Source organism: Ornithorhynchus anatinus, chromosome X5, assembly GCF_004115215.2.
Source record: "Ornithorhynchus anatinus isolate Pmale09 chromosome X5, mOrnAna1.pri.v4, whole genome shotgun sequence".
Lineage (NCBI taxonomy): Eukaryota > Metazoa > Chordata > Mammalia > Monotremata > Ornithorhynchidae > Ornithorhynchus > Ornithorhynchus anatinus.
This window is the reverse complement of record NC_041753.1, coordinates 36,991,728-37,004,535: the sequence shown is the minus strand read 5'-3', so window position 1 is coordinate 37,004,535 and position 12,808 is coordinate 36,991,728. Positions and strand designations below refer to the sequence as shown.

The 12,808-nt window shown below is 43.7% G+C and overlaps 1 protein-coding gene across 1 annotated transcript in view; it reads left to right on the top strand.

Annotated features, from left to right (window-relative positions):
- MOB3B (MOB kinase activator 3B) overlaps positions 1-12,808 on the top strand; it is a 190,264-nt gene that overhangs the window by 146,849 nt on the left and 30,607 nt on the right. The window contains exon 3 of the mRNA XM_029055595.2: positions 37-239. Coding sequence (XP_028911428.1) covers positions 37-239 — 203 coding nt within the window. The remainder of the gene's footprint in view (positions 1-36; positions 240-12,808) is intronic.

The window sequence follows — 12,808 nt, the reverse complement described above, 5'->3', positions numbered from 1 at the left end:
CTCATCCATCATGTACCAATTCCCTTTGTTTTACAGGTGTTCCCTTTCCAAAGAACTTCCTTCAGATTTGTAAGAAGATCCTGTGCCGACTCTTTCGGGTGTTCGTGCACGTCTACATCCATCACTTTGATCGCGTCATCGTGATGGGAGCTGAGGCCCATGTCAACACCTGCTACAAACACTTCTATTACTTTGTGACAGAGATGAACCTCATAGATCGCAAGGAACTGGAGCCTTTGGTAAGTGCTAACAGGCACTGACTTGTTCTTGAAATCTTATGGCCAGAAGGGACTTCCACAAATCACCACCTCATCTACCTAGGCAGGATTGCAGCCAAACCTCTCTCCACTTAGGCAAGAAAGTCCACCTCTTCTCTGAGCTAGGTTCCAGAGTCCCATGAGAGGATTTCCTCCTTTGGATCTACCTTGAGATCCTTTTTTGAAAGCCTTCCTTTTCCCTAGCCTTCAATCCTAGTCCGACTTTAACTGATGCAAGTTGAACGCTCGTGGAACGTAAACTGCAGGGATGATCTCTGCATGAGCTGGTGGAAGTCGATTTGAGTCCCAAGACCTCGCATCTGGGTCAGATGAAATCAGAGCTGTGCCCAGTCAGACTTGAGCCAGGTTTGGGGGCCTCTCCACAGCTTTTCCAAATTTGGGGAGTTTTGTGCCCAGGGAGAGAGCAGTGCAGCAGCTGGGACAACAGGAGTGCTACCTCATACGAGTGGTTTCCTCATACATGTCCAGTTGTTCCAGGGGACTGTTGGAATTTTGCATCTCAGCAGCCTCCTGGGACAGCTGTGACTGTGTGAAAACCCACACATGCATGCCAGAGCATCCAGAAGTGAGTTTTGGAACCACTTCCAGTCCCGCTCACTACCATGTCTGTCTTGGCATAGACATGGAAGAGGCTGTTCACCATCATCCTGCAACTCTGCTCAGGGAGGCCAGGATTAGGATGATAGCCCCCAGATTTGGGGTTGTGAAGAGCTCTACTCTATGGCTCCACTTCTCAAACTGGTCTCTATTGGCTAAAGGCTCCTAAGAGAAAACAAGGAGCCCCTCCATTGCAGATGGCAGTATGGGAAGCAGAAAGGAGATTTAAAAAAAAAAAAGCCAGAACCCTTCCTGCCTCTTTCTCTTCTTCATGTGTGGAAATGAAGTTAATGTTGGGAATCAGGGAATTTGCTGCTCTTTCCAGAGCTTTAAAAATTGAAAATGGAGGTCCCTGGCTTACATTTCTGCCATGTCAGCCAAGGGCATTTTTCCTAGCCCCCTCTCCTGGTAGAAAAATCTGAGTTTCTTAGATCTCCCATCGAAGTTTCACTTTGGCTCAGACTCCTAGCTCCTTCATCTCTTGACATTCAAAAATAGTTCATTCCAATTTTTCTGATGAGAGACAAAGGTGGACTGAGTTCCTGTGTCTCTTGTTGGGACACCCACACACAATAGAAGAGCTGACATTAGATCCAAGGACTCCTAAGATCCCCATCACTTAGCCTACAGCAACAATTCTTCTCTGCTTTAGAAGCCACCAGGAAACAAACACTTGTCCAGTGAAAACAATGACCTGGATGTTACTTAGGTGGATAATTATCACATAATCTGTTGTTAGACTAGCTTGTTTATTCCCTGGGTAGCCATTGACAGTCGTGGTTGTGGTAGCAAAAAGACAACCCCAAGTTCTTCAGTTGGCCTAGATCAGCCAAGGGAGTTGCTCTCTTCTGGCTGCATCCTTGGGATAGGAAATAAAGACCAGTGGTCTATTTGCTCTTCCTCATCAACCACAAGTATATATTGTGCTGTCACAGGGTGCCTAGCTCTGTATTAAGCACCTGTTCTCTTACATCTACTGAGAAACCAGTCTCATTTTTTACATCAATTTTTAACTTCATATCCTTTCTGATTTTGCTATTGGTGTCATTCCAGCCTTTAGAGACAAGGTGAGTAGTGTATATAATTTAGAAAAGTAGTGACTTTTCCTGCGAAAGTGTTAAGTGGTCTAAAAAGCTTTTATTAAAACACTCTGCTTTGAGAATGCTGTTGGGAGAATGCAGCTATGAGAGTGCAGAACACAATGCCATTGATTTCATTCAAAGATACTCTTTATCAGATGGAATAAATTGATCGCTTGAGAAGCAAAGGGTCATTAATACTTAATTTAGTAGATACCACAACGTGGATACTACTGTCAATTTTTGCCAGTTGACCACAATCACTCTAAGCCCCCTTCCCTTATTTTGCACCCCATCCCTGGCCTTGTGTTGTTTTCCCTGCTCTCGTTTTCTTTATTTGGGGTAGGCCTTCCTTATTAGGCAATCACTCCATGCAGTATGGGTGGGGCTTCTCCAAAGGAAGAGTAATGAAGGGCCAGGGCTGGAAATAAACCAGAACCTGCTGGAACCCCCACTCCAGTACCTGGAAAAGTCCCACAGTGGACTTGGAGTGAGTGGGGCTGGGAGGGGCTGCCTTGCCCAGCCTCAACCCCAGATCCTGCTGTCTCTTTGGATGCCAGTAGCTGTAGCCCCACCTTTTCCATTTTACTCCATCCCAAGACTGCATACCTGGTGCCGTCTTCTTCAGTGGTGGTTGGCTGGCCATTGCCCCTCCCACACCCCTGGAAAGCCCACTCACTCACCATTGTGGCTATTGCCACTGGTTAGAATTTTTTTCTTTGGCTTCCAGCACTGTGTATGGCCCAGCTACAGCACCCTAGTTAGGTCTTCCTTTCCCCCTTCTCCCACCCCCTCAGCCAGTGCTGCCCAGTAGAAGGCCCAAAAGTAGGGAGAGAGGAACAGGTTGAAGTTAGTATTGCCCTCTTCATCCTGAGGCTAAACTATCTGCTTGAGGGCTGGTGGGGTTGCTTCTTGAGGAAAGCAACATGTGGCTCAGGCCTCACTCCTTCATTTTCACTTGGATTTAGGGTACCCAACAGACACAGGGGGATGTAGACTTTGTGGGGGGGCCTGTGCTTGTGCTAACTGCAGCAATATCATACCCTGAAGTTAGTATGGGGAGAGGAAGAGGGTGAGTGGGTCATGGTTAGTGTCACCTTCTTTGGCCTGAAACAAACCCAGTTTCGTGAGTGCCAGGTGGGGCTTCTCCTTTAGCAAAGCAAAATGTGGCCAGGCCCCAATACTGAGTTCTTTTTTCATGTGAACAAAGACTTGTCATAAAGTAGAATTAGGATTTTTTTCCAGAATTCATCAGTTGTATGATGCAGGGTTACCTAAGTTAATTTCTGGGGCATATTCAATACTGATTCTTTTGAAAACTGAGTAGGTTCCCAGGACAGAAATGACCCCAGAGATCTTCTTTCTAAATTCTTTTTGCTTCTGCTCTCTCTAATTGTATTGGCAGTTCTTATATCCTTCATGTACTCAGAAATCCTTTTAGAACCAAAAAAAAAACCAACTCCATGTCAAGGGAGAACTGAGTGTGAATTGCAGAAGATACATTTTTAAAATTGTTTTGCAGAATTCAGTCCCTGGGTGGATGCCACACAAACAGCTACTCCTCAGGTAGAGGAATTCAACCCCTTAGTCAGGGATTCATTTGCTTCAAAAAAATAAATGGGAAGGAATAGCACAAATTCGCTTTCAATCAATGGTATTTAGTGAGTTCTTACTGTGTGCAGAGCGCTGTACTAAGCTCTTGGGAGAATTCAATATAACAGAGTGGGTAAATGCATTCCCTGCCCACAAGGGGCTTACAGCCTATAAGAGGAACGTAGCTTTGGGTGCCATGGGCCCTCGTCTTAAGCCCCACTCCATTTTTCTTCCTATATTTGCATAAGTTTAACCTGAAAATGTGAGCTGTCCAAAGTAGGCATGCAATTTTTGTGATTTCATACTCTTGGTGTGAAAGTTCAGGCAATTCTGATAGACTGAAGTGAGGGGAAGATTAAGCTACCAAGATGAGGTTTTCCCAAGCCAGGGTCTCCGATATAAGCCAAGGCCATATTCTTAATCATTACAGTTCAAAGTCAATGCAACATCACATTTAAACTTTAGAACAGCTGTCCCTCATGCTTCTGCTCCTTGGTTTTATAGGTTCCTTTCTGTGTCACCCAATTCCCATTATTGGAGCTGCTCATTTAGTAAGCTCCCAAGTTATGTCCGGTATTCTGCAGGACACAGTCCTCAACCTCTGGATGCCCAGTTGCTTTCCTTTTGTCATTTCTGTTAATGGTATTTAAGCGCTTACTATGTGTCAGCATCTATACTAAACACTTCTCACCATGAGCCTGGTGTGCTTTATTTCTCCTCATGTTGGTAGGAGTCACATTTTCTCACAATGGCCTGGGAATGCAGATTAATTCCTGGGAAATGTGAGGTAAAACAATTGGTCAAGGGAATGGGCCTATACAAGCCAGCTGTAGGGTCTGGGTAAAAAAAAAACCAGGAGTCCTGACTCCAGTCAGTACAGCACACAGGGAGAATGTTGGATGTTGTAACAGAGCACTGCCAAGAGTTTCAGGCTTTTGAATGGAAATTCTAGTTTGAATTCAGCAGCAGGAAAGAAGTTAACTTGGAAGGACTGCATCAAAACACACAGCATGTCAGTAAACTACCTCCTCTTGTCAGCTGTTACCCTCACCAGCAGCCTGGGAACCTGGAAAAACAAATGTCATTTGATTATTTGATTCAGCCTTCAGCAGGAAGAGAGGGAGCTTGGGGTGAAGGGGGGAGGCATCCAAATGAACCCAGACGTGACCAATCATCTCTCATGCAAATTCAACAGCTGAAGTTGACTGGCATTTCAGCAAGTGCCCAGTTGGAGGAAATGAGCCCAAATGATCTTGTTAATTAGAAAATTGCTGATTGAGTAAGCTTGGCAACATGGGAATCAGCTGGTACAGATGATCTAATCAGAATTATCTGCAACAAATAAAAGTAACCCTGAATGTTTTATTGTACTCATTAAAAAAAAAAACAATGAACCCAGTTATTCAGGCAGACATTCCAGATGTGTACACAGTGATAGCATGTGGCAAATAAGCAGTGATATTTATTGAGTGCTTAGTATGTGCAAAGCACTGTACTGAGAGTTTGGGAGAGTACAGTGTGACAGAGTTGGGAGACATAATCTCTGTCCACAGGGGCAGTCTACAGGGGGAGATAGGCATTAAAAGAGATTAAGGATAGGAGAAAGAGTAGAGGGTAAGAATATTTACTTAAATATTGCAAGGCTGAAGTGTGCGTCGAAGTGCTTAAGAGGTGCACAGCCGAGTAGTTACCACAGAGGGCAGGGCAGATATGAGAAATGAAAGAGCTTAGTCTGGGAAGGCTTCTTGGAGAATTTTGAAGGTGGGGATCCAAGCCTATGGGGCCAGTTAAAGTTAGAATGAAGGGGAATTCAACAGGGCTAGAGGTAGCTTACATTAGGTTGTGCACTCTAGGAGGACCCAGCACCATGTCTTTCCCCTCAATTGTATGTTCCTAAATACCTTGCATAGTGCTGGCCCACAGCTAAGTGTTTAATAAATGCTGCTGATGATGGTGATGTCTGTGTCCCACTGAGGACTGGACAATCATGGGAGAGAGAGGAAAGGGGACTGAAAGAGCATTTAAATGATCTCCTTGTTTTGGCTCTATTTCATAGATTCCTAGAGCTAATATGAATTTCAAGAGATTAACAGTTCCAGCCACCTGTCTCAAGTATTTTTGTTTGTTTTTTTAACAATTGCTAAGCACTTACTATGCATCAAACACTGTTCTAAGCACTGGAGCGGATACAAGTGAATTAGGTTAGAGACAGTCCCTGTCCCACATGGGGCTCAAAGTGTAAATAGGAGGGAGAACAGGAGAACTGAGGCACAGAGAAGTTAAGTGACTTGCCCAAGGTCACACAGCAGAGCTAGGGTTAGAACCCGGGTCATCTGACTCCCAGAACTGTGTTATTTCTACTAGGCTATGCTGCTTCCCTTAGGATCAGTTCCTATGATTGAACCATCCAGGACAGAGATTTGCCTCTCCTGTTGTAGGGATGTTCAGGAACAGAGAGTCCATAGCCTGTTTCATTTTTAATCATCTTGCAATCAACAAGTCCTTCATTTACTAGCCCAGACTCCTTATTTAAGTTCATTTCAACCCTCCAAGAGTTGAACAGTCCTCTCATACTCCTTCGTATTGGTAAAGACAGTTTCTGCTTCATTGCTTAGCTATTTTTTCTTGAGGACTAACTGCAACCTTCTTATTCTTTCCTCAGAGAATCCATTTTCCAGGTCGTCTGTTATTTTTGTTGCTTTTCTCTGGATTGACTCCAGATCCAGACAGAGCTGCTGTACCTGGTTTGTTTCTAAGTTTGAAAAAATTATCAAGGATTGTCTTCCCTTCTCCAGTTCCTTTCTAATTTATTGTAATGTAGGGATCAAAACTGTGGATCTTACTCTAATAAGGAGCTGCCCAATTGCAAGGTTAGCTGCATTATTTGAAATTCATAATTAGCTGCATTATTTGAAATTCATAACTGTATTCTGCTTAATAGGTAATTTTAAGAGAAATTGACTAACTTTTGGAAATTGGGAGTTAGTGATTGGGATTGGGAGGCCAAAAAAAAGGCAGATTTTTGTCTCCTGTGTTATCTAGATCTTGGTGTGATCAGTATCTGGATTGTCCATTGTTTGAATAATTGAAAAATGACTAAAGCATTTTTTACTTTTCAGATATCAGAGAAATGGGTTATCTTGATCTGTATTCACACTGAAAGCTACTTCCCACCTCTTTTTGTGGTATAGAATAACTATCACAATACACAAGGGACAGTCTTTGGGCACAGTAGTGGTAAATAGTATTTGTTAAGCACTTACCATGTGCAGAGCAAGGTCAGGAATGAGGGCCCCTTTTTAGCCACACACATAACCATAGGTGAATTCTACCATCAGTGGTATCTTTGTCGTTCACAAATATCTATATCAGAGTAGAGACTTAACTAAGCGAGGCATGTGAAACCTGTAGTCCACTGTGAGGTTTGATGCAGCTTGCAGCAGAGAAACCAAAGGAGAAAGTTGCACTAGTGATGCCCATTCTCCCACTCCTGCCAGAACCTGGGTTCTAGCACCTAGTCCAGATTGAAGGGGCAGCTGCTAATGCTGTTAACACTCCTTCACCCAGGATTTTAGGGGTTCTGGAGCCAATCTGCATTCAAACTGGCCAGAAATGCTGGAAAATAGCAACAGCTGCAGCAGCCTAATCAGCCCAGCGGAAGGAGCTGGGCCCCTTGACATTCATTCATTCATTCAATAGTATTTATTGAGCGCTTACTATGTACAGAGCACTGTACTAAGCGCTTGGAATGTACAATTTGGCAACAGATAGAGACAATCCCTGCCCATTGATTGTCAGGGGCTTACAATCTAGTCGGGGAGGCAGATGGACAAAAACAAGACAACTTAATAACAATTAATAGAATCAAGGGGATGTATACCTCATTAACAAAATAAATAGGGTAATAAAAATATATGCAATTGAGCACAGTGCTGCGGGAGGTGGGGAGGAGGGAGGGGGAAGAGAAGAGGGAAAGGAGGGAAAGGGGGCTTAGCTGAGGGGAGGTGAAGGGGGGGCAGAGAGACAGCAGAGGGAAAAGGGGAAGCTCAGTCTGGGAAGGCCTCTTGGAAGAGGTGAGCTATCAGTAGGGCTTTGAAGAGGGGAAGTGAATTAGTTTGGCGGAGGTGAGGAGGGAGGGCATTCCAGGACAGCGGGAGGATGTGGGCCAGGAGTTGACGGCGGGATAGACGAGAACGGGAGATGGTGAGGAGGTGGGCTGCAGAGGAGCAGAGCCTATGGGGTGGGCAGTAGAAAGAGAGAAGGGAGGAGAGGTAGGAAGGGGCAAGGTGATGGAGAGCCTTGAAGCCTAGAGTGAGAAGTTTTTGTTTCGTGCGGAGGTCGATAGGCAACCATTGGAGGTTTTTAAGGAGGAAAGTGACATGCCCAGAGCATTTCTGCAGGAAGATGATCCGGGCAGCGGAATGAAGAATAGACTGGAGTAGGGAGAGACAGGAGGAAGGGAGATCAGAGAGAAGGCTGACACAATAATCCAGCCGGGATATTATGAGAGCCTGTACCAGTAAGATAGCTGTTTGGATGGAGAGGAAAGGGCGGATCTTGGTGATATTGTAAAGGTGAGACTACCTGGCCTTGGTGACGGATTGGATGTGTGGGGTAAATGAGAGAGCTGAGTCAAGGATGACACCTAGGGGCAGTATGGCCTAATGGATAGACCCTGGGCCTGGGAGTCAGAAGGACGTGGGTTCTAATCCCTTCTTCCCCAGTTTTCAGCTGTGTGACCTTGGGCAAGTCAGCAGCATGGCATAGTGGATTGAACACAGGCCTGGAACGATCATGGGTTCTAATCCCAGACCTGCCTCTTATCTGCTGTGTGGTCTTAGGCAAGTCACTTCACTTCTCTGGGACTCAGTTACCTCATCTGTCAAATGGGGATTGAGATTGTGAGCCCCACATGGGACAGGGACTGTGTCCAATTCAATTTGCTTGTATACACCCCAGTGCTTAGTACAGTGCCTGGCACATAGTAAGTGCTTAACAAATACCACTATTTTTATTTAACTTTGCTGTGTGTCAGTGTTCATCTGTAAAATGGGGATTAAGTCTATGTGTGATGTGGACTGTGTCCAATCAAATTATTTTCTATCTACCCAGCACTTAGAACAGCACTTGGCAAATAGTAAACACTTAACAAATACCATAAAACAAAGAAAAAGGAGTGGCACTCTATGAAGCAAGAATTTCTAGCCTGTTGCTATTTCTGCCCCTACTGCTCTTAATCTTCTCTGAGGGAACGATCTCCATGGGGAATCTAGATGGTGGAAATGATAATGATAATTGTGGTATTTAAGTACTTAATGTGAGTTAAGCACTGTACTAAGCCACTGGGGTAGATACAAGACAATCAGGTCCCACTCTAAGTAGGAGGGTGACCAGGTATTGAATCCCCATTTTGCAGATGAAGGAACTGAGGCCCAGAAAAGTTAAGTGACTTACCCAAGGTCCCACAGTGTGTAAGTGACAGAGCTGGATTAGAACCCCAGGCCTCTAACTCCCAGGCCCATGCTCTTTCCACTAGGCCATGCAGGTGTGAGTGAGGGAATAAGACTGTGAGAGTGTTAGTTGTATCTTTGTCTTTCTCTCTGTCTTTGTGTCTGTAAATCTATCACATGTGTTAAATGCTTACTTTGTGCAGAACACTCTACTAAGCATTGAGAAAATACAATAAAATAGACATGACCCCCATTCTCCAGGAGCTTACTGTCTTTTCCTCTCATTGTCTTTGTCTATGTCTCTTTGCCATGGTTTCCCTCTTTCTCTTATATCCTTTCCCTTTTCTGCCTTTTATCCTGCTCCACACGATCTCAGACCAGTCTCTCTGCCCCTGAAAAATCTCTACCCACTAGCATTGTATCTGTGAGAAAATAGTAATGATCTATTCTTCAATTCCCATTTCGTTTTGTTAGATTTAATAATTGAGGTGCTTGTAATTTTTACAAATCTTTGTTAATAATTTGTAGCTTTTTTTAAAGTATCTGAACTAAGGGAAATTGAGACATTGCCTGGCCTTTGCTATCACAGTGACCAACCTTGGCCCCATTTCATATGACCTAGAGGAAGAGAGATATGTATTGACTACTGGGCAAGGGGGAAACCAAGAAGGTGTACCTCAGGCCCCAAGGTATGGGGGATTTTTTGTTTGTTGATTTTTGCTTTAGCCATGGTCTGTGACATTAAATAGACCTACCCCAACAGGGAGATGAACAGACTTGAAAGTTTATGCTCAGTTGGGCCAAATATAAACAACGACCATCTTGCAGTGTAACTTTGAGGACCTTTTTTTTTTTTTTTTGAAGTGGAAAAAGTCTGTTCTTACTCCCCTTTAAAGGTCTCTTCTGCTCTGTTTTTCCTCCAGATGTCGCTTTATTTGCTCCATATCCCTCAGGAAGCTTACTGTTACTCTTACCAGTTACTTCCTACAACAGTTTTTCTCTATGAAACAATAAGTAATTAAATATGACCTTCATATGATAAACTGCTGGGGCAGATACAAGAAAATCAGATCAGATACAAGTCCCTGTCCCACATGGTGTTCACAGTCAGACTAAGGGGGAAGGAGAACAGGTGTTTTATCTCCATTTTACAGAGATGAGGAAACTGAAGCCTAGGAAAGCAGTGTGGCTCAGTGGATAGAGCATGGGTCTGGAAGTCAGAAGGACCTGAGTTCTAATGCCGACTCCACCACATGTCTGCTGTGTGACCTTGGGTAAGTCACTTCACTTCTCTGTGCCTCAGTTACCTCATCTGTAAAATGGGGATAAGAGAGTGAGCCCCATTTGGGACAGGGACTAACTTGTATCTACCCTAGTGCTTAGAACAGTGCTTAGCATATAGTAAGTACTTAGCAAATGCAATAATAATTATTATTAGTATTATTAAAATTGTGACTTGCCCAAGATCATACTGTGGGCAAGTGGTGGAGCTGGATCTGGAACCCAGATCTCCCGACTCCCAGGCCCAGATGATTTCCAACTAGGCCACATTGTCTCTGATCTCATCTGTCTCACCTGGAATTCCGACCTTCTTCATATTCGACAGTCCATCTCTCTCCACATCTTCAAAGCCCTACCAAAATCACTTCTCCAAAAGGTCTTTCCCAACTCAGCCCTCATTTTCCCTCTTTGCCCTCCTGGCTGCAATGCCTAAGCACTTGGTATTTGCCCCACAGCACTCATGTGCATTTCTTTATAGTGTGCCATTTCCCCTACATGTAATTTACTTTAATGTCTGTCTTCCCCCCAGTCTATAAGCTCTTTGTGGGCTGAGAGCATGTCTGTCAAGTCTATTATTTTTTGTTCTCCCAAGCTTTTTAGTACAGTGACCTGCACACAGTAAACCCTAAATAAAAGATTGATTCTATATATGCTGTTGTATATATAAATGATGATTGAGCATAAAACAGTGCTCACAGTAGGTGGATTTGTTCCCAGTGGATTTTCTTCTTTTGGGTGGCATTAAGGTTAAGTTTATGAAGTGAAGGTACCAAACATACAGCACCTGTAATTTTCCTCTGATACCTCACACTGAGACTAAATTGAAATTGCAGTGTACCTAGATTGTGTGACTTTATGCCCATCCTTTTCATATTGCAAGTATTTTAGGTAGATATTGATATGAAAGACTAGTTTAACCAAAATGGGTCTCCAACTACAAAGGTAGCTATAATTAGATTTGTTCTAAATTCACTAATTGGAATATGGAATGATATTTAAATAACTGTTTAGAATAGATTCTTTGGCTTTTGGTACAAATGTATTATGCCTTAATCTAGATCTGTGTATATATAGCTGGCCACTTTTGAAAATAAACTTCTATCCTTGCAGTCCCTGCTGTCAGTCCAGTAGCAAATGTATGACTCTGGAAATCAAACCTGAGGTCAGATCCCAGCTTTGTATCATCATTACCTTGGGCAAGTCATTAACTTTTTCTGTGCCTCATTTTTCTCATCTGTCAAATGGGCATTTGGTAAAGTTACCTCTAGCTATAAGTCCCATATGTGACAGAGATTGTCTGATCTGCTTATATTGAATGTACCTCAGTGGTTGGTACAGTGCCTGGCACATAGTAAGCACTTAACAATGATCACAATTTTTATTGCCATTATTATGATTATTGTCCAGTTCACAGTCTGCCTCTATGTTGTGGCCTGCCCACTGGAATCCTGATCTTTGTGAAGCCTTTCCTCAAGGAGAGCAACCCCTCTCCCGATTGCTGCCTGCTAGGTCCGGGGTCTGTCTGTTGCAGTGCTCTCCCAATAGCCTACTGTTGTGTTGTTTGAGATGGTGCTTCAGTATGTCTTTCAATCATTCATTCTGCTGTCCCCATGTGTGTGGGCCCAGTTTCAGTTCCCCATCCCGCAGCTGCTTGGGTTGCATGCCACCTATTCTCACAGCATAGCTGTGGTGCTGTGAACAGTGCCTCGAGGTAGATGAGTTGACTACATGCCAAAGCATATCATCCTATTGAGAAATAGCCTGAGGACTTTGGTGAATTTCTCAGGACAGCCAAATTTGCTTAGCAGTTAAAGTGTCAGATGGTTTGGTTATGTCAATGAGCATTAAGGTAATGTTACACATTTTCGGTCACTAGTGCTGTAAACTTTATATCTGCTCTGCTGTGATATGATCTAAAGGCAGTTCAGTTGATTTATGTTCTTCAGTAGCCCATTCAGAAGGATTCTGGCTAGTAGAACTAGTTCTTAGCATATTTCTACATATTTGTATCAATCAATTTGTGGTATTTATTGACCATATACTCTGTGCAGAGCACTCTACTAAGTACTTGGAAAAGTCCAGTACAACAGAGTTGGTAGATGTGAGCCCTGCCTACAAGGAGCTTATAGTTTGTAGGGGGAGACATACATTAGAACAGATCAGTGAAAGAGGAAATATAGAGTGTAAGAATATTTACATAAGCATTGTGCAGCTGGGGTATCAAAGTGTTTAAGAATACACAGCCAAGTCCATAGTTGATGCAGAAGGGAGGGTGGTTAGGGGAAATAAAGGACTTAGTTTGGAAAGACCTCTTGGAGGAGATTTGATTTCAGCAGGGTTTTGAAGATGGAGAGAGTGGTGGACTGTTGTATGTGAAGGGGCAGGGAGTTCCATGCCTGAAGGGGAACATGGGCAAGGTGTTGGTGGTGAGATAAGCAAGATTGGGGTACAGACAGTAGGTTGGTGTTAGAAGAGCAGAGTGTGCTGGTTGGGTTGTAGTAGGAGATCAGCTTGGTCAGGAAAGAGGGAG